We start from the raw sequence: 24,648 nt of genomic DNA, 5'->3' as shown, positions 1-24,648 counted from the left end.
CTTCTTTAGATTTCATCGTTGTATTGTAACTGCTTCACTTTATGCTTGCTAGCAGTTTTCTTCTTGTTGTGGATTTTTCAGAAGAATGGTCCAAGAGATGTTGGCATGTGACAGGGTCATCTGGCTTGGGATGGCTGCCTGTTCCCGAGATTCAGGAAGCATGGCCTTGTTATTGCAGGAAAGGGTTCTGCTCCTACGCACATGAATAGAGTAAATGTCCTGAAGAGCACTGGATGTCTAATATATATTATATAGAATGGGTGTCTTTTTAGAGACTCCAATGGGCTGGAACATCCTGGAAAAGGAACTGCTTTCTGCCTCTCTCCAATACCCTCAGCAAGGGGTCTACACAAAGCTATTGTTGATCTTCACCTATAGGATCTGTGATCCATAAAGATTACAACACACTGCACACACTAACACAAAAGCAACAATTTGTGCTCCGAATAGGCAGGGGTTCCCATCTATACAGTGAGACCTACAGATTGCTGCCTTTTTAGTGAATCCACATTCCCAGTCCTTCTCATTAGCTGTCAAGCGTGTACTATTGCTGTGCTCTATTCTCCAGTTATTGTATTGAAACGTTTACCTTTTCAGAAAGAAGGTTCCATTTATTCCTATGGAGCTAAATTTCCCAAGGTCTGGCGCTGACGCTTTGTCCCGCCTGCAGCCATTATACCTGCACAGTGGTCCTCTGCTAGTAAAGCAATTCAAGAGAAAAGGATTTTTATGTTGTTCTTTGTGCCCAGCACGAAATATGAACAAGATGCTTAAAGCATCTCACATTAACCACTTAAGCCCCAGAAGATTTTACCCCCTTCTCGACCAGGGGGTTTTTTGCGATTTTTTTTTTTTTTACTGCGTGACTTTAACGGACAATTGCGCGGTCGTACGACGCTGTACCTAAAACGAATTTGACGTCCTTTTTTCCCACAAACAGAGCTTTCTTTTGGTGGTATTTGATCACCTGTGCGATTTTTTTTTTTTGATCATGCGCTATAAACAAAAAAGAGTAAATTTTGCAAAAATAACAATATTTTTCACATTTTTTTATATGAAATTCCCCAAAAAAAATGTAAAAATCAAAATTTTTTAACATTTTTGGCCAATTTGTTTAATGCTACATATGTTTGGTAAAAAAAATTGCAAAAAGCGTATTTTGATTGGTTTGCGCAAAAGTTACCGCGTTTATTAACAAAGGGAAAGATTTTTGTCATTTTTGGTGTTTTTTTTTTTAACGAGTAATGTCGGCGATCTGCGATTTCTTTTGCGGGACTGCGACATTGCGCCAGACAGATCGGACCCTTGACTGACATTTTTGACACTTTTGGGGTTACCAGTGACATTACTACAGTAATCAGTGCTATACATATGCTCTGTTACTGTAAAAATTACACTGGCAGGGAAGGGGTTAACTGAATTGGAGAGGGAGGGGATAAGTGTGTCCTAGGGGTGTGTTTCTAACTGTGATGGGACATGGCTACTAGTGTAAAAACAGAGATCAACGGTCCTACATAGTAGAACCGTCTGATCTCCATTTTTACACAGGGGAGAATGACAGGTGGCTTGTTTACATTAGCCGCCTGCCTTTCTCCCTTCCCGGCGAACGATCGCGAGTGACCGGCGGACATCGGGTCCGCCGGTCACACACACTGACTTCTTAGGGAACGAGCTGGGGCGGGTGCGCGCCTCAGAGGGCACGCGCTCGCCCGCTATTGGCTCACAAGCCGGTGACAGGCTAGTGATGTATATATATGTCACTTTGCCTGGCCGGGGCTGACCGCCGCAGTATATGTACTTGCGGCGGTCGGCAAGTGGTTAAAAACACCTACCATTAACTATTAAACCCAAACTCAAACAAACATTATATTGTAGCTTACCGATTCTTAGATGTGGTGGCTGCATTAGATTTGCTAAGTTTTCTTTCCTTTATTTTCACCTGGTGATCCAGCCAGTAAGTCCCGGTTCACACTACCGCGACTTGTCAGCCTGACATGTCACGGTCCATTTTGTGCTACTGGAACCGTTCTAATAGGAGCCACTCAAGTCGCTCCGACTTAGAAAATAGTTCCTGTACTACTTTGGGGGGACATCGGAGCGACTGGCATTGACTTCAATTATGTGAAGTCCGTGCAAGTTGCGCCGAAGTCGCGGTGCATGCAACTTCACAGGTCGCCCCCGAAGTCGTGCCGCGGTAGTGTGAACGGACACTAAGTGTGGTGTTTTTCAACCGAAAAAGTTGTCCTTCATATGTAGCAGTTAGTTGGTTGAGATAAACCATTTACCACTGACAGGGGTGCTTACATTGATTAGCTTTTATTTATTCATCTAAAAAAATAAAAAAGGTATTCTGTGCTCGGTGTAAATATATTTGAGGATGTGACCATTCTCACCAATTTAGACCGCTGCACTTATTGTATTTCACATATCAATAAAAAAACGAATAAAAAGGGAAAGGGGTGTGTTGCGCTATCTTTTAAAGTGCATATAAGTGCCTTCTAATTTATGAGTTAATCCAATAAAAAAAATACATATAACCATGTTCCCGTAATTCATAAAGTGTCTAATAATAATTCATAAATAAAGATTAAAAATATCAAATACATTGGACAACGATAATCACAAAATTCATAAAGTCCATGTGCCAATATCAAGCATATAGGAATAAAAAAACTTTTTTTCTCTTTCGTTCATTGACAGACACAGCTCCTGATCTTCATAACCATTGAGTTATGCTGCCCCATACAGGAGTAGGACACTAGGCAGAAAAATAATCTGATTAGGCCTATGGGTCGTCCCAGGGGGGTATACTCCTTCTACCCTGCTATAGGTACTCAGTTTTTTTCTGCCTAGTCAGGAGTAAGGACCTAGTTCCTTGTTGGGATCTCTGGTCCTGGCAATGTTTTTTAGATAGAACATTTTTTCTCCTGTTGTTTTCTTGTGAGATCTACAATCAACTGCTGGAGTGGGCGATGGGCTGCATAATCTAGATCCAGTGGTCATCCCAGTCTGGCCAGCGAGCATGCGCAGATCTCAGCTCCATGCTAGGTCGGCCACTGGACGGGGCAGGCCTGCAAGTTAAATGCCTCTCAAAGTCACATACGACCAGGCTCAGCCTGAGTCGCAGCGTGCCTCCTGGCCGACAGCCCCCCATTTCAATGGTGAGGGATTCTGTCTGGAGCGGTGCCCGCCTAGTTCCTGGTATGGTGAGCAGCTGTCCCCCCCTCTCCCGCTGGAGGGTTTTGGGGTGGACGTTGGCCCTTCTTCGGGACGGTGGGACCCCTGAGTTCCCCTCCTTCCCATCAGGCACCCAGTTTTTCACCTGTCCCCCATCCTACCCCCTCTCCACTTATGCTGGGGCTGCATGGGTGGTCTGATCCACCTCCTGTGGTGGGGGAAGGGCGCTGTGCTGGCAATGGGGGCCAGGGGGGTGCGCCGCCGGCAAATGGATGATCGGCTGTGTGGGGGGGTCCTACCTGGTGGGGGCTCCTGCCAGGGCCCCCCGTCCTGCCTGGGTCTGTCCTTGAGGCCTAGGGATCCCTTCTGGGTACCTGGGAGCCCTGTGGTGCCGCCATTTTGCTGTTGCCTGTGTATTCCTATGCACCGCGGCCATGTTTGTGTAGTCCAGCGTCCATTTTGCGGTGGTTTGCCATTGAAAATAGTGGCAGCCATGACAGTGGAGCCCCGTGGACGGCGATTTCCTAATCCCTCTTCCCCTGGTGCTGACTCCTGTATTTTTTTACTTTCTGGTCCCCGCAAATGGAGTGCAGATTATCCTGGTGGCTGCAGATGCCTGTTTCTGCTGGGTGGTGAGTCTGGTGGGGTTCTCTCCCTCTCTGCTGAGGATCGCTTAGTGCTTGTGCCTGGCGACCAGGTGGTGCTGCCAGTGTGGTGGAGGTTGTCCCCTTGCAGTGTTTTACACTTTTTGTGAGGTTCCCCTGGTGACTCATGGAGTCTTTGGAGCACATCTCCCCACCTGACCCCCTCTATGAGGCTGGGGGGCTCCGGGTCCCAACCATCCATCAATGCACTGACGGCGGTCCTGGAGTCCTTTTTGTCCCGGATGGAGGTGGTTTTCGGCCGACAGCCTAGCAAAAAGTGCCCCCCGCCTCTCCCTGCCTCATCAGATCCTGAATCTGATTCGGCCACCGCAGACGTAGGTCACCCTGCTGGGTCTGCGACCACACGCCCGGAATCCTCAGATAGTGAGGATAATTCCTCCACATCTGCAACGGCGCATGAAAAGGCACTGATGGAAGCACTGTTTGTATCTGTGCGTGAGACCTTGAAAATGGAGGATGCAGCTGCAGCTGAGACGGAGGCGCAGGTTCCTATCCGGCTTGGGAGGTGTCCTCTTTGAAAATTATGCTCAGGGGATCTGGACACTGGAAGAGTCCATACCACTGATCAATGTCTTGGAACTCTGAGCGATCAGACTGTGCATGGACCATTGGACAGATTGTCTTCAGGGACATCCAGTGCGCATTCAATCGGACAATGACATGGTCGTGGCTTATGTCGATCACCAAAGGGGCACAAGAAGTTTCCTGGTGGCTCGGGAGGTAGCGAGCATTCTAAGTTGGGCAGAATGGTTCAAATCAGCCCTCTCTCATAGACGGTTTGGCTCTCGGACGATTTAGCAAGGACCAGTCGAGGATCAAACCAAGTATGGGCAGGCTGATTGTACCCAAGTTGATCGATCAATCAGCTTGGGTACAACCAGCCTGTCTAATATTTCAAGCGATTATTGCCAGCTATAGCCGCTAGCAATAATCACTGTGCGTTTTCCCGGACGGCTCCCCCCACACCCCCCTCTTTCCCTTGCAGGAAGAACACAATGGCTCCGTGGGACTGATTCCCCCATGAACACTGGCTGTGTTGATGGAGGAATCCTGCAGTTTATTTTACAGGAACAAACAATCTCACCGTCTCTGGCCAGCACTAGATGCATTTAGGTTTCTTTTTTTTAGACTTTTTCCCCTCTGTTTTCACCTGTTGATTCTAAGAGTAAATGTCACCAGCACACCATGGATCTCCAGAATGGGTTTAAAACTTTGTTCAATGATCACATTGTTACAGCAGAAGCAACATTTCAGAGCCTCGCAGGACCCCTTCATCAGGTATGTGACCTTGTCACCAAAGGCTGCCCCCTGATTTACACTACAAACACCTACCTCCTTCTCATCTCCAAAACAAATGCTCTGAAGTTCACAGTAAGTAATGGGAAAGGCTGATAGTTTAAAGTGGTTCTAAAGTCATTTTTTTTTTTTTTTAACTTAATGCGTTCTCTGCATTAAGTTAAAAAACCCTCTACTATCTTTCCTGCTCCCATCCCGATCAATAAACACCTAACTGACTCCTGTCAATGCTGTAGTGCTGTCCCAGCTGCAGCACCGCTTCTCACATTTCTGGTCTCACAGGAGACACTGAGAGCTCCGGGAGCCAATGGCTCCTGCTGTTGTCAGTCAAACTCCTTGGAGGTGGCAGCAGGGGTATGGCTTCTGGTGCTGTATGTGTCCATGGATGTACACAGCCCAGCTCAGGATCATGCCCACAGGGGTGCCTCCATAGCACCCCACTTGGAGAAGGGGGGAATGGACCACGCTGGCAGAGGGCTGCCAAAGTGGAGGTAAGGTGCCCCTCTGTACAATACTGTTGCCCAGACCTGGTAGGTGTACCATCATTTTTATTGAAGAAAACAATATTTATTACCAGTTTAAGATATCCGTTAAGTTTACAGAAGGTTACAAGGATAATGGGTTTCTGGCAGGATCATTAGGTATTTTTCTGTACTTACAGAAAATATACCTATCCTGAAAAAGAAAAGCAAAGCAGCCACCACATCTAAGGACTGCTAAGCTGCAAAATATAACATTTTTCGTCTTGCATTCAGACAATCCTTATTCTATTTCTATTTCCAGGTTTTACTTTTTGCTTAGAAATTGCAGCAGGAACTGAATGTCACATCTGTCAGATTAGTGAGCAGACTGTATGCCCTGTATCCTGATTACTTTTAACCTACAGTATATCACATTACATTTGTGTGCTGCGGTATCATTTCTAGCTTTTACTCCATATCCATATAAACCACGGTATCATTCACTTTGATTGACACAGGGGCCTTGTGGCCTGGTGATGAAAGGCTTGCGGTGAGTTCTCTTCGAAGAAACAAGTATATTAATAGGGCTTGATATTACATGTAATCTATTTTGGTAAATACCAGGGACAGGGATTTCACCTTTTGCTACTTCAAAGGAGGCAACATGTTTGTTAGCATTAATTGAATGGTATCATAGTTCCATCAGCAGATCAAGAGCAAGAAATCTTATAAACAAGCCATACAATATATCACAAGGCTTCCAAGCATGTTATCAGTTCCCAATATTGTCATTATGTTCCCAAATGGAACAAAGTCTATTGATAAAGGTTCTCCAGATGAATCCTTGAGAAGTTGTCCGACCACTAAGCAACTGCAGCTGAAAAGGATGTTCTGCCCTGTTCAAATATGGCTGTTCAGGGGTTATCAATCCATTCCTAAACAAAGGCATGTCTTACATGAACAACTCAAACATACCCAAGCATGTTTAAAGTGCACCTGTCATGAGAGAGTTATGTTGATTTTTGAGAAACTTCTGAGAATGTTAGTTTTCTACCATTGTAATTTCTTTGACTTCTTTAGGTTGTGATTTAAAAGTATTAAAGCTAAAAGCAGCCAGGTATACTAGCATTTTGGAGACAGCAATGACAACATTCCCCCACCCCCAATACTTCTCTTATGACATGTGTCCTTTAGCAAAATACTGGTCAAATTGGTAAGAGCACTTCTGGACAAAGTACAATTTTTTCTTTTTTGTCCCCACCCTTCCTTGCCCTAGTTGCTCCTACTTACCTCCAACCCACAGGTGTGGAGCCACTACACTACAAAAGTAACCAATTTGTAGACAGCCTCTGTGGCCAGAACAAAAAAGATTGAAGCAAATATTGTGACTGGCCATTGGATAGAGAGGAGGTGGGTTACTATAGTTCTAGGGCAGTGATGGCGAACCTTGGCACCCCAGATGTTTTGGAACTAAATTTTCCATGATCCTCATGCACTCTGCAGTGTAGTTGAGCATCATGGGAAATGTAGTTCCAAAACATCTGGGATGCCAAGGTTCGCCATCACTGTTTTAGTGGGACCAAACCGAATACTTGCTCTGTGTCTCAAAATAGAATTTCAGCCAAACTATTTTTTGTATAGTGGAAAAAACCTCAGGGTCCTGTTATAATTTCTGTATATAGTACTCCCCTCTATGTTCTGTCTGTAATATGTCACTTTATGTTCTGTCCTTGTGACACTCATAACATTGTTGTAATGTAAATTGTTTCCTTTCTTGTAGCTATCTTCCTATTTTTCATTGGCTGGCTGGTGATGTATTTCTTTTTATTTTTTATTTTACAGGCCTGAAAAGAGTACGTCAGCTTGCAGAGAACACACAATATTTCCGACAGAGGTTGCGGGACATGGGGTTCATCACTTATGGCAATGAAGATTCTCCAGTTGTTCCACTGCTTTTGTACATGCCAGGCAAAGTCGGGTAAGAATTACCAGAAACCACTTGAGAGAAGCTTTTTTGGCTACTTCTGTGGATCACAGGAGTAAAATTCTGCAGTCCTGTGTCCCGTTTTCAGCTGACAGGGCTGAAGGCCGCTGTTGGCTGACATCACAGAGCCGGTATAGGCTCTGGAAAGATCCTGACCATATGGTCGGTAACACCCAGAAGCTTGGTTTGGTGCCTGGCTCAGGCTCTCGGTGATCCTCCGAGAGCCTGAACCAGCCCCTTCCACAGCCCAGTGCGCCAGTGAGCGCTGGATGGGCAGAGCAGAGAGCCAGAGACTGACAGTCCCAGACCCCTGCTCAGAGCAGAGGGGGAGAGCTTAGCATTCAGCGGTTTTTGATCGCTCAGTTCTCACTGCAGGGCCGATGAGGGACAGAAGTAACATAGGATCGATGCTGCATCCACCAAGGCAAGCATAAATGTTTATTTTTTTCAGAAAGCCATATTTCTCTTTTAAAATGCTGATTGTTCCAACTATATAAATATTTGTCAGCCAACAGACTCATGCTGTGAAAAGGAATACAAACCAGCCCCAAAAGGAGTGCGACTTGTCAGAAATGGGAGTGACCTGTCTAAATATGATCCTGGTGCTGGATAGTTAAACCGCCTGCCAGTTTAGTGACTTTGTTGGTGAGATGTCTGTGGTTAGGTTCCTTGGTCTTTTCATGTAATGGGGTCATTAGGAAGGGTCCCACTCTCTGCTGAATTCTTCATATAATGAATATTCCAAAAAGAGAAACTGAACATATGGACTTGAAAACCCAAAACTTCCAGCACACAAAATTGGAAACTGTGGCAGAGAAAACTCGCTGTGGGAGTTGCCAAGATATATAAGAAGCCAGACGCCTCCAATAACTTAAATGTCTTTTTCTGGGTGTAATGATCCTTTAAAACTTATGAAAGTCTAAAGATGTTTTTTTTTTTTCTCAGGGCTGAAACAAAAAAAGCTTGGCATGTCTACTTTTTTAAAGGGAACCTAAAAAAAAAAATGCATTTACTAAATTAACAGCAGTAGGTAGTTGACAAGATCTTTCTCCAAGAATTCTCAGGGTGAGAGACATACAACGTTGTATGTGATCACCACAATAAATAGAATGCACTCATTCTTGAACAGCATCACACTCACATAGTCTACAGCAGTGTTTCTCAACCTATTTGCAGTTAAGGCACACTTTAAAATTTTCAACAATCTTGAGGCATCCCATTGAAAAATGTTAAAAAAACTAAACTAATAGTTTTACATAATGCAGCAGCATCCACACACATAGGACACCCAACATTAGAGGTGATCTAATTTAACAAGGCAATATACCTTTGCACACTGGTACTGACTAGTACTCCAGTGTTTCTCTTCTCCATCAGTTTCTCCCCCTCACACAGCTAACGTGACCCCAATGCTGATGGAGAGGGGCAAACAAGAATGCTGTACAGGCGCCTGAAGTCCTCCTTACCAACCAATATCATTGGTTGTTAGGACGCCGATGGCTGGACTTCATGGTGCCCAAGGTTATAATGCTGCACAATGAAAACCTGTGGCTTTGTGTAACAAAAGTTGGCTTGTACACAATTTTTAGGCACCCTGGTTCAAAAAGGCTTGCCTAGGGTATAATACAATATTGGTTTAATGATTTATTAAAAAGCATTAGGGATAAAATCACTTAATATGCACATAAATAATCAGAAAACCCATTGCATTTTCTGATGCAGCTTTAGACAAGGCTTTCCATACATTTTACATTCAACCATGCTTGAACAGATCATAAAGATCTAGATTACATGTATCTGAATGAGAAACATGTATGCTGAAATTGGAGTTTACTTTTTTGGTCTTTAAAACCTTTTAGCATATGAGTAAGCCAACCCTATCTGTATAGTACAACGGATAGTGGTAGGCAGCCCTGGGTACACCTGCAGAAAAACTATTTGGAACTTCCTGTACCTTAGGGCCTAACCACTGTTGCCTATTGGGCTTGGCTTTTGTCAGTGTTAGTGTACTGCAGAAACATTCTGCTTCTTTCCATAGCTTGTTCCACAATATTTAAAAGCAAAGTATCACAAAGCATTTTTTTGCCATACTTCTCTTGTGGGTCACAAGTGCACTTACTTGTGCTCTCCTGTGACCCAGAATGAGTCAACAGCGGGCTAAAGCCTGCTGTCGGCTGACATTACAGAGCCACTCCAGGCATTGGAAAGATCCTGACCATATTGTCCGTATCCACCCAGATGTCGAATTGATAGCTGGCTCTGGCTGTTTGCACTCGGCTGAGAGTTGAAGCCAGCTGCGTCGGCCCCCTCTTCAGCCCGGCACTCCAGTAAATGCTGGAGGGGCAGAGTGGAGAGCGGTGACCAACAGTCACTGCTCTCTGCTTTGAGAAAACCGAGAATTGGGCAATCAGCGGTCATTTACTTCGTTTTTGGTCTTAGATTCGTTAGGGGATGGCTGCAGCATCAAAGCAATGGTGCAGCACAGAGAGGAGTATGAATGTTTTTTAGTAACCCTGAATCCTCTCCTTTAATAAGCACCAAAAGGGCCTTTGCCAACAGTTTCAGTTCATTCATACCTTATTTGCTAACCATTAAAGCCCCACTCTGGCATCAGTCTCACGCTTACTCCCTCTATCTGATTGCTGTAAAGTAAAAAAAAATGTCCCTATCCAAAATCCCCCTTTTTTTTACCTTAAACCATGGTCATGTGACAATGCAGCCCTGAGCCTCCCGAAGAGGGAGTGTGACAATGTTGGTTCAGCGTTACCCCCACATGTAACCAGTGGTGGCTGGGGACCTGTAGGGCAGACTTAGTAAAGTATATTCTCCTTCACAATGTAAGGAGGAAATAATGCTTGGTACCATGGATTTGAGGTGGTTGAGAGGGAGGTTAATGAAAATGTTTTAGCTCGCAGTAGGGCTTTAATTACAATATTTTACCCTAATGGCAGCCTAGATGGACCCTTTGCTCTTTGGGGTTCTTGTGCAATGCCACATGCTACAAAGGCTCTATGTCCACCTCTGATGATAGATATTAAGGATGGTAACAGATGGAAGGCTATCCAATATGAGTCTCCAGTAATCCCTTTGTAATCTCACTAAGTATGATTAAGTCTGTGGAGATTTAACTCTCGTTGACATCAGTAAAACCAATCTGAGCCATCTTAGCCATGCATGTTACTCCATTAATTACGCATAGCAAAGGTTTAGCATCCACGACAAGCTGAAAAGATTTTTCAAGTGGCACTGATCTAAGATCTATCCAGGCTATGGTTGTGCAATGCCACTCATTTGCTTTGTTGATTTGAAAATATTTAGATGTATTATTATAGTTATATACTTCTTTGTCTTAATGTATCTGGTATGAATATAAACCAACAATAATACATGGTTATTACATTTTTTATAAAGTTGTTGGAGAGCTTGTGCATGTAACTATAAATGCTTCTACCAATTAAATGGTCAATAATGGGATTTGCTCCATTATTGCTATGAAGAAGAGTATAAGCAGCATTCTTTGCATGCCCTAGAAATAAGCAGTCTGCCTTAGGAAGGACCATGTTGGGGTTCTTCTTGCTATTCCTTTCCAATTAGCTTTTTTTTTACAAGTGTGGTTCAACAGATGCCAGGAGGAGCAGGAAATAAAGGGAAATCTTGGAGCCAAATGAGAGGTTTGCTTCAATGTCAGTGGTTTATTATAGTCTGAGACTGAACGGTAAAGTTAGTATTTCACTGTTCCAGGAAGATGCACCTACCTTTAAGAGCCTATATATATACAAATGCTGTTGACATCCATACAGGAGATTTCAAGTGAGTTTAACAATGTACATTAACTATATAATATATAATGGGAAAACAAGATGGGTAACAATCAATAAGAAATGCAAATGAATAAATATGAATAAAAATCTTATACATATACATATATCCCTCAAAATAGTGACATAGTGCTAAAGTGCAACTGGAAATGAAATAACAGTGCTCCTCACATATGTATAGATTAAATATAAATCACAAATATCAATAAATAAATAACTAGCACATGTAAAGGTAAATTATGAAAAGGAAAATATGTCTAGGTGAAACTCAATAAAAGTAATTGACGTGGTAAGTGTCACATAAAAGAGAAAGCGACAAAAAAGTGAGTCCGTGCAGTATAAAATTAAAAGTCCATAATATGGAAAGGATTGTTTCAAACAGATCCCAAAATCCGAAGGATAAAGTGAAACTCTTGAAGGTGACGCGTGCAGGTGAGTCCTGTTGTGCTTCCCTAGTAAATGCAGCACTCGCCAGATCAAGGCACCCCTACAGGTATAACAGGCGTGGTATATCTCAGAAATGAATTCTCATCGGGGGCATCCTTAATCAGTTGAGGTATACATCAGCATCTCATTCCTTCCATTAATACTCATAAATGGTGTATGTATCAATCAAAGGCATAGATTGGAGATCATGACCATGTATAGGGAGGAAAGGCTCATATAGTGAAGTACTGTAATAAATCCTTTTATTTAAATATCAAAACAATACTCACAAAGAGAGGTAAAACACTGGCAGAGTAATACAAGGAGCATGGGTCCGCTCGTTAACAGTTCCCGGAGTACTTCCGCAACGCTATGCGCTCCAAATACCGTAAATGCAGTTCAGCGGTTCAGATAGCGGAAGTGACGGAAGGATGCTCTACACGTTTCATCATTTGACGTCATCAGGAGCCTCCATGTGCTATTTATTTATTGATTTTTGTGATTTATACTGATTCTATACATATGTGATTTACTATTCAGTAATTAGCACATAAGGACACCATTTTTGCCCCTTATTGGGGTCCACCTCACTATTTCAAAACCACGTCACCTTTTTTATTGTCTACCTCCTCACCACACCTATATGATTTGTGGTTAATTTTGCTCAGCACTTTTTTCTTGATTATTTCTTACTTTGGGATCACCTCCACCCCTTCCCCTCCTTTTTGAGGAGCACTATTATTTCATTTCCAGTTGCACTTTAGCACTATATCACTTTAATATGTCACTATTTTGAGGGTTATATGTATAAGATTTGTATTCATATTTATTAATTTGCATTTCTTTTTGATTGTTACCCATCTTGTTTACCCATTATATATTGAACTTATCGGCAACGCCAATTACCTTCCCCTCCCCCCATTTCTTGAATTTGTATATTGCCTTTTTTAAGGTATATACTTCTTGAAGGTAGGCTGCAGACGAATACTCATTTCTCCATAAGCGCGGGTTCTTTTTACATTAATTCGTAGGTGGTAGAATACCAGGCTTGCAATGATGAATGCTGTGAGTTTGAGTCCCCCTGCCAGCCAGTGATTTATTTATTGGAATTCAGAAGTCAGAGAGTCCATGATAATGTTGGAACTCGAAGTTCCCGCGAAGAAGCCCATTTGTTCATTATTCAACGAACGAGCGAACAGCCATTGTTCGAGTTGAACTTACTTTTGACTCGAAGCTCATCCCTAGTCTCCAGCTATGATGGGTTTTCACGAGCTGCTATAAAGAAGAAGTTTGCATTTTAATGCTGTAAAACATTAAATAGAACCAATTAGCAACCAGAATCTCTAAGAATCTTAACCTCCTGTCCTGTGTTATTAAAAAAATGAAGCCTTTACTTATTTGCATGTATGTTCTACCTGTCAGGCTGTAAGGCCGTTTGTCTCCTCCCTGAGCTGGATGAGGATTACAAACACACATAATATTGTCATATAACAAAGGTGCTGTCAGGATTGCAATGCAGAAACCCAAAGACTTTTTTTAGCAGAGTTTTGCCTTCCAGCAACCTTCGGCTATCAGTCCTGAGTTCAGGCAGGAGACAGGTCAGTTTCCAGGGAAGTCTTACAGCTTAACACTAAGCTGACGTTTCTCCTCTGATCAGAAGAGAATAACAGCACACACACCTATCCCTGACAGGTAAGATTACACTACTACAACAAATTGTGACATGCTTGTATAAGCCCCAGACTACGTATGTGTTCAAAAAATAGCAGTCCAGAATTTCGAAAGTTTATACTTTTTCAAATCTGTTTTTATACACCTCTTTATCATTTTATCCAATTTTTCTATCCATAGGGCATTTTCAAGGCACATGCTGGAGAAGAAGATTGGCGTTGTTGTGGTTGGATTCCCAGCCACCCCCATCACTGAAGCAAGAGCGAGGTTTTGTATTTCGGCAGCACATACGAAGGAAATTTTAGACACTGTAAGTAAAGGTTTGCTTTGCTTACTTATAAATAGGACAACGTTAGAAATAGTATTGACTGGTATTAGTAATATTTGTTTTTATTCCTTTGCACCAACGAATTGGTGCCATAAGGACTGTTACTGTTAAAGAAAGAAAAGTTAAAGTATGTAATTTAATATAATTTTCTGTGCATTTGGATTCTCAGTCTGATGGCTAGATTATATGTGAGGTGGCACACAATATATATCAGTTTGTTAATATAGACATTAGTTACATAGTTAATCTGGTTGAAAAGACAATGGTCCATCCAATTCTACCCACAGAAAAAAAACACATAAATTGAAAACCTTCATATACACAATCCTATACCCACAAATCCAGAGGAAGGTAAAAAATCCCAATAAAGCATGATTTCCCAAGAGGCAATGGGATCATCTTTACCTATAAATATTAGTATCTAATACATTTTGTGCATTTAGGAAAGAATCCAAGCCTTCTTTTAAAACAACCTACTGAGCCGGCCAGAACCAGCTCTTGAGGGAGTCTATTTCACATTTTCACAGCTCTTACTGAGTAAAAGCCTTGGTATTTGGAGGTTAAATCTCTTTTCCTCCAGTCTAAAAGAGTGCTCCATTGTCCTCTGTGAGGTCCGGGTTCACTATATGAAACACTTATGTATTAGGGTTTGTTCACACCTTGTATTATGTGTTTAGGTGCAATAAGGTACCAATAATTTTGAATGGCTTCTCAATACACCTGTGTTGCAGTGCACTGCATTATCAAAAAAATGGAGCAAGTAGTATGTTTGGTCCATTGTAGTGTGCTGGTATGCCCATTCAAATGAATAGGCTGCTTTTCTGCAATGCACATTAAATGCACCCTGCTGCTGATTATCCTGGTGTAAATGGGTCTTTATATGCGATCCTGAAATAGTGAATAGATGAAATACTTCCAAATACCATGTGTAAATGGATAAACATAGGCAGATGCAAATAGAAAAAACATTTGAAAACATTTCCATTGCTTATATAAATTGTGACTTCGATTCTGACATTCATTATGCTCCATAATTGCTCCCCTACATGAAAAAGCCTCTATACACCACCATGTTTACCTTTTTATATTTTTAGCATTTGGTTTGCTGAGTTTAAAGTTAACAGATCATGCCACATTCCTCTGTCCCCATGTCAGGTCTGCGTGTCTTCTAAGGCTATACTTTTCCTTGGTCTAAAATGGACAGATGAAAAGAATCTTGCTGCCTGTGAAATCAGAGAACTCTTGCTCTAGATGTCAACAACTGTGTTCATAATATACTTTAATGAGCTGTAAGCATTTGGAGTACAATGAAAGCCCGTAGGCTTTCTGAATTAGCAAGAGATTATAATATCTCACTCGATAAAGAGAAAGGCATACTGTAAGTTTGACACTTATTTTTTACTGTGGGCATTGACATAAATGCTTGGAGATCACGCTACATAGTTATTTTTAATCCCTACTGGGCTTATTTAATAAAGTCCTGCAAAGGTGATGTGCAAACAATCATAGCCTATAGTATTTAATAACATTTTACTTTCCTTTTCCTGAATCAGATTGGTAGAGGATGAATTCAGGTTGCTATGGGTTACAACACTTAGCACATTTTTGTTTGCTTTGTTATATTGCCAAACATGTCACCCAAATTTGCTAGCCCATTGAGTGACATTTTTGTTTGCTTTGTTATATTGTCAAACATGTCACTCAATAGGTTAGCAAATTTGACTACTCCAGGAAGAGTCAATTCCCTATATTCTTACGTTCAATGGCCTAATGAATGTAATTTGAAAGTACTTAGAAAATGTTTGCTTTTAACATTCGATTTTGGAATGAATGGACTTTCCCATACAAAAAAAAAAAAAACATATTCATTGCTAGAAATTCATAAATTTGAGAAAACTTTCTGTGCTGCTCTTCTGTTCCTTCAAATTCTCTCGTCACTATGATCAAACGCAAACATTCATTTGACCCCAGTAAGAAAATCGAATTAATGTTCCTAAAACTAAAAATTTCAAACAAGAATTTCACTCCATTTATGGCCAGCTTTAGGAAGCACCTGCTTCTGTGAGCTTACTCTATAAAGAAGCCTCTGGGGAGGAGCATAAGACCACTGCTTTGCATAAAGTTTAATAAGGATTTTTGGGGTTGTGGCAAGAAGATGATGCCACTGAGCTTAAAGTGGAACTTTAGCCTATGGAAATAAAATTGGTGGACAGGCAGGATTTTTATTTCAGAAGACTTGCTTTGTCTGTTCTGCATTAAAGCTACTTACCTGCCTGTCCACCCTTGTACAGTGAGCCGCACAGGCATAGCTCGCGATACATATTCGGCAATGCCGAAACTGGCTGCACTCAGAAGTGGCCTCATCCCCGCCCGGCCAATGACAGCCCAAAGATGTCAGCGGCTGGGTGGGGAGCTTGAGGATGGCACATCGCTTGAGGTGAGTATTGTGGTCCAGGATGCATTGGGCATGTACATTTTATCAACTGTTGTATTCATGTTAGGGGTGCCTCCCTCCTATGGTAACACCCATCCCATTGTAAGACAAGTTTCACAGATGTTGCACACTAGAGGTATCTACAGATGGGTGAAAATGCTAAATCCATGGTTTTCAGACTTGCAGGAAGTTGTAATGTTGTCATGTAAAATGTGTGATCATTTCGATCAGGAATCCTGATAATCACCCACAATTAATGAGTTGGTAAACTAACTTTCTCTTTCATTCATTGACGGACACAGCTCCTGATCTTCTTAACCATTGGGTTATACTGCCCCCTACAGGAGTAGGACACCAGGCAGAAAAAAAGTCTGGCTATGCCTATGGGCAGTCCAAGGGGGTATACTCCCTCTCTCTGCTATAGGTACTCAGTTTTTTCTGCCTAATAGAGAAGAACAGGCGCCACTGTAGTAAGCCAAGACTTTATTGCGTAACAAACACGATATAATAACTTACGTGAGGGATAACTCTAGTCCATCTTCTGGAACATGGACTAGAGTTATCCCTCATGTAAGTTATTATATCGTGTTTGTTACGCAATAAAGTCTTGGCTTACTACAGTGGGGCCTGTTCTTCTCTATTTTGCTGCCAGCGGGATTTCCTGTTTTTTGACCGCCAGTGCTGCCCTGAACGTTGGCCATAATTGGAAAGTCTGGAAGCACCTACTTGTCATCTGTCTGTGCATTTGGTGGAAACTTCTTTGGTAATTAGCACCCAACACCCATCTCCTTGAACTCAGTTTTTTCTGCCTAGTCAAGAGTAACGACCTAGTTCCTTGCTGGGATCTCTGGTCCTGGCAACGTTTTTTAGAATTTTTTCTCCTGGTTTTTTCTTGTGAGACCTACAATCAACTGCTGGACTAGGCGATGGGCTGTATAATCTAGATCCAGTGGTCACCCCATTCTTTCCAGTGAGGGGGCGCAGACCTCAGCTACACCCTAGGTTGGCCGGGACAAAGCCCCACCGGACGGGGGCTGGCCTGCGAGTTAAACGCCTGACAAGTTCGCATACAACCGGGTCTCGGCCTGAGTCGCAGTGTTCCTCCTGGCCGACAGCCCCCCATTTCGATGGAGAGGAGGTTCTGTCTGGAGCGGTCCCCGTCTGGTTCCTGGTATGGTAAGTAACTGTCCCCCCTCTCCCTCTGGAGGGTTTTGGGGTGGACATTGGCCCCTCCATGGGACGGTTGGACCCCTGGGTTCCCCTCCTTCCCATTAGGAACCCCCCCATCAGTCTGGTGGTCCCTGTGGGCCATCCGCTTCCTCTTTCACTGACACTGGAGCTTTGGGGTGGCCTGATCCATCACCTAGGGTTGGGGGCAGGGAGCTGTGCTGGTGATGGGGGCAGGGGGGTGCGCAGCCGGCAACGGGATGATCAGCTGTGGAGGCAGGGCTGTACCTGGTGGGGGGTTCTGTTAGGGGCCCACCCTTCTTGCCTGTGCTGTTTTGTGAGGCCTAGGGATCTCTCCTGCGTCCCTAGGAGCCTGGTGGTGCCGCCATATTCATGTAGCCTGTGTGCTTAATGCACAGCACCATGTAGGTGTAGTACGGCGGCCATTTTTTTGGTGGTTTGCCATTGAAAATAGCGGCGGCCATGACAGTGGAGCCCTCCTGGCGGCGATTTCAGCGATGGGAGCCCCTCCTTATCCTCTGGTGCTGGATCACTTCATTTCATGATCGCCGTTGGTGCAGTGCAGATTCTCCTGGTAGCTGCGGTGCCTGGTTTCGGCAGGGTGGTGAGTCTGGTGGGGTCCTCTCCTTCTCTACTGAGGATCAATTAGTGCTCTGTGGCTGGTAACCGGGTGGGCTGCCAGAGCAGTGGAGGTTGTCACTTGGCAGTGTTTTACACTTTTTTGTGGCGTCCCCCTGGTAAATCATGGAGTCTTTGGGGCACATTTCCCAACCTGATCCCCTCCCTGAGGCTGCGGGGCCCTCCAGGTCCCATCCATCCATCAATGACTTGACAGCGGTCCTGGAGTCCTTGGTGTCCGGGGTGGAGGTGGCTTTTGGGCGATGGGCTGGCAAAAAGCGCCCCCACCTTCCCCCGCCTAATCTGTTTCATCAGGTTTTGAATCTGATTCGGCCACCGCGGACGTGGGTCACCCTGCTGATTCTGTGACTACGCGTCCTTAATCCTCAGTGAGGAGGATTCCTCCACTTCTGAAACCGCGTACGAAAAGGCGCTGCTGGTGGACACACTGATTGTAGCTGTGCATGAGACCTTAAAGATTGGAGGACGCAGCTGAAGCTACTGCAAGGCACAGGCTCCCTTTGGCATTCACAAGCCATCCAGAGCGGAAAAGGTTTTCCCTTTTCCCTCCTATTTTGACAGAATTGTCACTAAATAGTGGGGATGACCAAAGCGCTCCCCTTGGGGTCCTTAAGGGATTTTGCTAGGCGATACCCCTATGAGGAATCCCTTCTTAAGTAAAGGATTGTTCCACCGGTGGTGGACCCTCCGGTTTCCAGATTAAACAAGGCAACCATGATTCCGGTTGAAGAGTCCCCGGCAATTAAGGACCTGGCTGACAGGAAGGCAGAGGCTGTGGCCTGCAATATGTACACCCTGGCTGGTTTGGCACTGAGGCCGTTATTCACCATTGCCCTGGTGTCGCAGACACTTACCGAATAGGCTAGGCTTTTGCGCCATGACCTGGAGTGGAAGTAGCTCCCCTCTGCCTTTGCTGAGCTGAACTGCTTTTGTGTGTGCAGAAGTTCAGAATGGAGTCAGTTGGCACAGTTGGGGCTTCCCCCCTTTTTTTGGGGATTTTGCTTGCCTCTATCGACATCAAGGACAGTTACCTTCACATTCCAATATGTGTCGGTCTACAGCGCTTCCTCCGCTTTGCCATGGGAGAGGAGCATATCGGTTTGTGGAGTTACCCTTTGGTCTCGCCTCTGCTCCTCGGGTCTTCACGAGGTGCTAGCATTGTTACCCTACTGGGGGATCGTGGTACTGGGCTACTTGGACGACCTCCTTCTCCGAGCAGAGTCTCCTCCTGCTCTAGTGGAAAAACCTGGAATTCACCATACAAGCTTGGAGGTGTTTAGCTGGATTTTGAATTTTCAGAAGTCTGCTCTGGTTCCGTCAGCAAACCTGGACTATCTGGGTCTGACTCTGGACTTAGCCAGAGTGCTTCTTCCTCTGTACAAACTCCAGAAACTGTAGGCTGTAATTCGTCTCCTGCTGTCCTGCGGATGGTAATCCTTCTGGATTTGCATGCGGGTGCTGGGCCTGAGGGTGTCTACATTTGAGGTGGTTCTGTTTGCACAGTTCCATACGAGGTCCCTGCAAGGGAGATTCTGGCCAAATGTGACAAGAATCCGCAATCAGATCCGGTTGAACCAGGGAACAAAAGAGTCCCTGATATAAACGCTTCGACTGGGGAAATCCTTCCTCCCCTTGTATTGGACACAGTGGTCACCACAGATGCCAGCATGTCTGGCTGGCTAGGCATCCTCAGTAAGATTTCTGCTCAGAGTGTCTGGACACTGGAAGAGTCTAGACTACCTATCAATGTCTTGGTACTCCGAGCGATAAACTGTGTCTGGAACATTAGACGGATCGTCTTCAGGGATGTCAAGTGCGTATTCAATTGGACAGTGCAACAGCCGTTGCTTATGTCAAACACCAAGGGGGGCAGGAGTGTCCTGGTGGCTCTGGGGGTAGCCGGCATTCTAAGATGGGCACCCCTCTCTGTCATACACATTCCCGGGGAGGTAGGCGGATTACCTCAAGCGTTGGACCAAGGGGAGTAGTCCCTTCATCCTGAGGTGTTTTATCAGTTGTGTCTTTGGTGGGGCAACCCCGAGGTGGATCTGTTGGCGTCCCAGCTCAAAAGAAAGGTTCAGAGGTTTGTGGCTTGGTCACGGGATCCTCTGGTGGCCTCGTGGGGTCAGTATCGTCTTTTTTTTTGCCTTCCCTCCTCTCAAGCTTCTGCCAAGACTTCTCTGCATGATCGAGGCAGAAGAGATTCCAGTCATCTTATTGGCCCCAGACTGGCCTCCCGGGGCTTGGTACGCCGATCTGGTGCGGCTGGTAGCCAACGTTCCTTGGAAGCTTCCTCTCAGGGAGGACATGCTGTCCCAAGGACCAATCTTCCATCCTGCTTTACAGTCGCTAAATTTGACGGCTTGGCTGTTAAATGCCAGGTGCTGATGGATAGAGGTTTGTCTGAGTCGGTGATTCCAGTGGGGTTAAAAGCTAGGAAATCTACTTTTAGGAAGATCTACCATCATATGTGCATTGCGTGGTGTAAGTCTCTTGGGGTTCATCCTTGCTCTTCTTTCGGTGGCTCGGATCATGACCTTCCTTCAAAGGGGGGGGGGTTGAGCAGAAACTGGCCTTAAGGACTATCAAGGGTTGGGTGTCAGCCTTAGCAGTCTTCTTTCAATGGCATTTGGCCACATACTCCTCCTTGGTGCATACTTTTCTTCAGGGAGTTAGGCTATTGGCCCTTCCAGTGCGGTCTCTGTTTCCACCTTGGGACCTCATTTTGGTGCTCTCAGTCCTCCAGAAGCCTCCTTTTGGGAATCTTCCAGAGATTCCCCTGCTTACGCTGTCCCAGAAGGTGGCCTTTTTGGTGGTTTTCACCTCTGTGCGCAGGGTGTCGAAATTGGCGGTGTTATCCTGCCGTTCACCTTGATGGCTCACAGTGATAAGGTGGTTCTTTTACTCCTGTATGTCGTTCTTTCCTCAGGTTGTCTCTCATTTTTATTTGAATGAAGACATTGTGTTGCCTTCCCTGTGTCCCAGGTCAAAACATCGGAAGGAAATTGCTTTGCATGCCTTGGATGTGGTCCGGGCGATTAGGGTGTACCTGGCAGCTACGGAGTCTTTTAGGAAGTCAGACTCACTATTTGTGCTTACGGATGGTCCTCGAAAAGGGTTGTTTGCTTCCTCTGTGACCGTTTCCAGATGGATCAGACAGACTGTGATTCAGGCCTATTCCATCAAGGGTCAAGTTCCTCCTTTACCTGTCAAGGCGCACTCTACATGGGCGCTTAGTGCCTCCTGGGCCTTCCGTCATCTTCCATCAGTGATGCAGGTTTGCAAGGTGGCCACCTGGTCGTCGGTGTGCTTTCACAAAGTCCTATAAAGTGGATGGTTCCTTTAGCCGCAAGGTTTTGCAGGCTGCTGTTTAGAGGACTTGGTCCTCTTTGAGAGTGTATTGTTTTTTCAGGTGAGCTCCAGTTGTTTTGGTTGAGCTCCCGTTTGGCTGTAGTTTAGCCTTGGGAATTTTATTTTTCGCTGTTCCCACCCCTCATGTTTAACACTGCTTTGGGATGTCCCAATGGTTAAGGAGATCAGTAGCGGTGTCTGTCAATGAACGAAAGAGAAAATGGGATTTTTGACTTACCGTAAAATCCATTTCTCTGATGTTTGACGGACACAGCACCCACCACTCTGTGGAGTAGTAATTCTTCTGACACTGCTTGTAACAAAAGTACCTATAACAGAGAGAGGGTGTATACCCCCTGGGACTACCCATAGGCGTAGCCAGACTTTTTCTGCCCAGTTTTCTACTCCTGTAGGGTGCAGTATAACCCAATGGTTAAGAAGATCAGGAGCTGTGTCTGTCAATGAACTTCAGAGAAATGGATTTAACAGTAAGTCAAAAATCCAATTTTTTTAACACTTCTGAAATTCTTTTGCTTTACATTGTGGGAATTATTGCCTTACAATATGGTACATGTGTGATTTCTCACTAATATCAGGGTAGTTAATCATATACATTTCTTAAAGGATAAGTTCACCTTTTATAAAAAAAAGAAAAAATAAATGCACATTTTTTGCAGGTAAAAAAATGTGCATTTACTTTTTTTTTTTTTTTGTTAGGAGCCTGGAAAACATTGCACCGGCAGTCAGCAGATTGCTGATGACATGCAGGTCTCTTTCAGCATTGTCTTGGTCTTCATACAGCCAAGCAGTTTTACACTGACTAGAATCAACAGCACTGTGGTAGTTCATTGAGAACTACAAGCCGACAGTCACAAAGGCTGTCGGTAGTTGTAGTCCATTCATTCAAAGAACACTGTGAATGAATTAAGTGGCCAGGCAAAGCCCCACACGACCACATTTTCTTTAGATTGTGGAAGCAAGCAGGGGGAAAGAAAAGATCTGCTCTGTGCCAAAATGGGGGATTGGGGGGTTGTGGCAGCCGGTACATTTGTAACATGTTACACCCTGAATATGGGTGTAAGGTAACATGTTACAAAATGTGAACTAATCCTTTAAGGCTTTGTTTCCACTATTGCGGCTACAAAGTCGCGCTACTTCTAGCGTGACTTTGTAGTCCGTCTTGTTTGCGGCTACTTCTGGGGACTTCAGTGCGACTTCCCTCTATGAGGGACAAGTCGCACTGAAGTCGCCTAAAAAGTAGTGCAAAAACTATTTTTCAAGTTGCAGCAGTTAGAACGGGCCAAATTGAAATGAATGGCTTTTGACTTGCTGTGCGACTTGACATGTGTCAAGTCGCACAACAAGTCGCAATAGTGAAAATGTAGCCTTAAAGGTACTATAATGGAGTATCCAGAGATAATCTGAAATCTATAAATTAAGCTTCACTTGGTGTTATGACTTGTGGCAACTTAAAGTGGAGTTCCACCCATTTTTGGAACTTTAGATCTTTGTAATCCCCTTTAAAATGGCTTTTACCAATGGAAACTTTTTTTTTTTTTTTTTTGCTAGTAAATACCTTAATTTTGGCTTTATTCCTCCTCTCCTCACTTCCTGGTCCGATCGGCGATGACGTCATTCGGCGATCCGCAGTGTCTGCTGGGATGTATTCTACTTGCAGTAGCTGTATCTGTACTGAGCCGTGCCTGCCCCGCCTCCGCCCCGCCTCCTCTCATTGAGTTGTATTGAGAGGAGGCGGGGCGGAGGCTGGGCAGAGAACAGCCTTAATACATTCATACAATGCAATTCAATGAGAGGAGGCGGGGCGGAGGCTGGGCAGAGAACGGCCTTAATACATTCATACAATGCAATTCAATGAGAGGAGGCGGGGCGGAGGCGGGGCAGGCACGGCTCAGTACAGATACAGCTACTGCAAGTAGAATACATCCCAGCAGACACTGCGGATCGCCGAATGACGTCATCGCCGATCGGACCAGGAAGTGAGGAGAGGAGGAATAAAGCCAAAATTAAGGTATTTACTAGCAAAAAAAAAAAAAAAAAGTTTCCATTGGTAAAAGCCATTTTAAAGGGGATTACAAAGATCTATGTATTCCAACCTATTAAAAATGGGTGGAACTCCGCTTTAAGGGATGGCCTTGTATGTTTGCCATTTGTCTTACTAGATGATATTACTGCATGGTTATAAAAAGTTGCACTTTACTGCACACCTCTCCTCAAACATCCCAAAAACCATAAAAGCATCAGATCCCTCTGCTTTAATCTCTCTGGTGTGGTCTTTGTGTAATATTTCCAAAACAGCCAATGGATGAATTTGGGGTCTCCTTAGTTGATTATGAACTTACTATACATGTATTCTACAGGTCCTGGATGCACTTGACGAGATGGGTGACTTTCTACGGCTAAAGTATTCGAGGCACCAAAGATCAGACCGTACTGTGACATATGATGAGCCAATTGATGAACTTGATGCATAACAAAATTGTTGCTGGATATTTTCCTCCTGTGGAACTCATTGACTTTGGATCTCAAATGCAGCCCTGATTGAGTTCAGTGTAGTACACTTTCTCCATGGTAATTCAGTCCTGCTGTGTGGAGTATATAGTATAGCAGTTTTCCAACTTTGGAAGCTTCCTTGTATGCTTTATAGTAAATAATGTTAGCCATCGGCACAGTGGTATATTGGTTAATGCAACAAAGATTTGTGTGTGTAAAGAATATTTACAAACAACAGATTCTGGACGCCAATAAAGCAGAACCATTGAAAGAGCATGTTGGACATTTGTTTAGTTAGATTCTGCTGAAATGTAATAAATGGACAGAAATTGGATATAGTGTAAAATTTATCTGCACAGATGTCCAACATAAAAATGTAGCAGTTTGTAACTAAAGCGTGCGAGGAAGGAATACATTGACAGAAAATTGTAATTAACTTTGTAACTCATTGTTTGGCTAACAGCTGATTACTGTATCTAATGCAGCAGGAGAATGAAGACAGAGCCGTGCTTTAGCACATTCAGATTGACAGAATATGCTTTCCTGTCGTAAGGCAAGGGGAGAGATTTATCTCAGGTGGTTATCTGTACAGGTGACAGGACACCGGAGTCTTGATATCTCCAACTGGCTCCTGCTAGTGTGAAACAGTAGAAGTGTGCACACTGTCCATCTCCAGTGTTTCTTTTTTTTGGCTTGAAC

The 24,648-nt window shown here is 44.1% G+C and overlaps 1 protein-coding gene across 1 annotated transcript in view; it reads left to right on the top strand.

Moving 5' to 3' along the window:
• LOC309549498 (serine palmitoyltransferase 3-like) overlaps positions 1–24,648 on the top strand; it is a 201,814-nt gene extending 177,166 nt beyond the window's left edge. The window contains exons 10-12 of the mRNA XM_082249832.1: positions 7,442–7,577; positions 13,679–13,808; positions 23,817–24,648. Of these exons, the coding sequence (XP_082105958.1) occupies positions 7,442–7,577; positions 13,679–13,808; positions 23,817–23,930 (380 nt within the window). The 3' untranslated portion in view covers positions 23,931–24,648. The remainder of the gene's footprint in view (positions 1–7,441; positions 7,578–13,678; positions 13,809–23,816) is intronic.

Source organism: Pelophylax lessonae (assembly GCF_965119305.1).
Source record: "Pelophylax lessonae genome assembly, chromosome: 3".
Classification (NCBI taxonomy): domain Eukaryota; kingdom Metazoa; phylum Chordata; class Amphibia; order Anura; family Ranidae; genus Pelophylax; species Pelophylax lessonae.
Note: the sequence above shows the minus strand (reverse complement) of the source record. Positions and strands in the feature narration are given on the sequence as shown.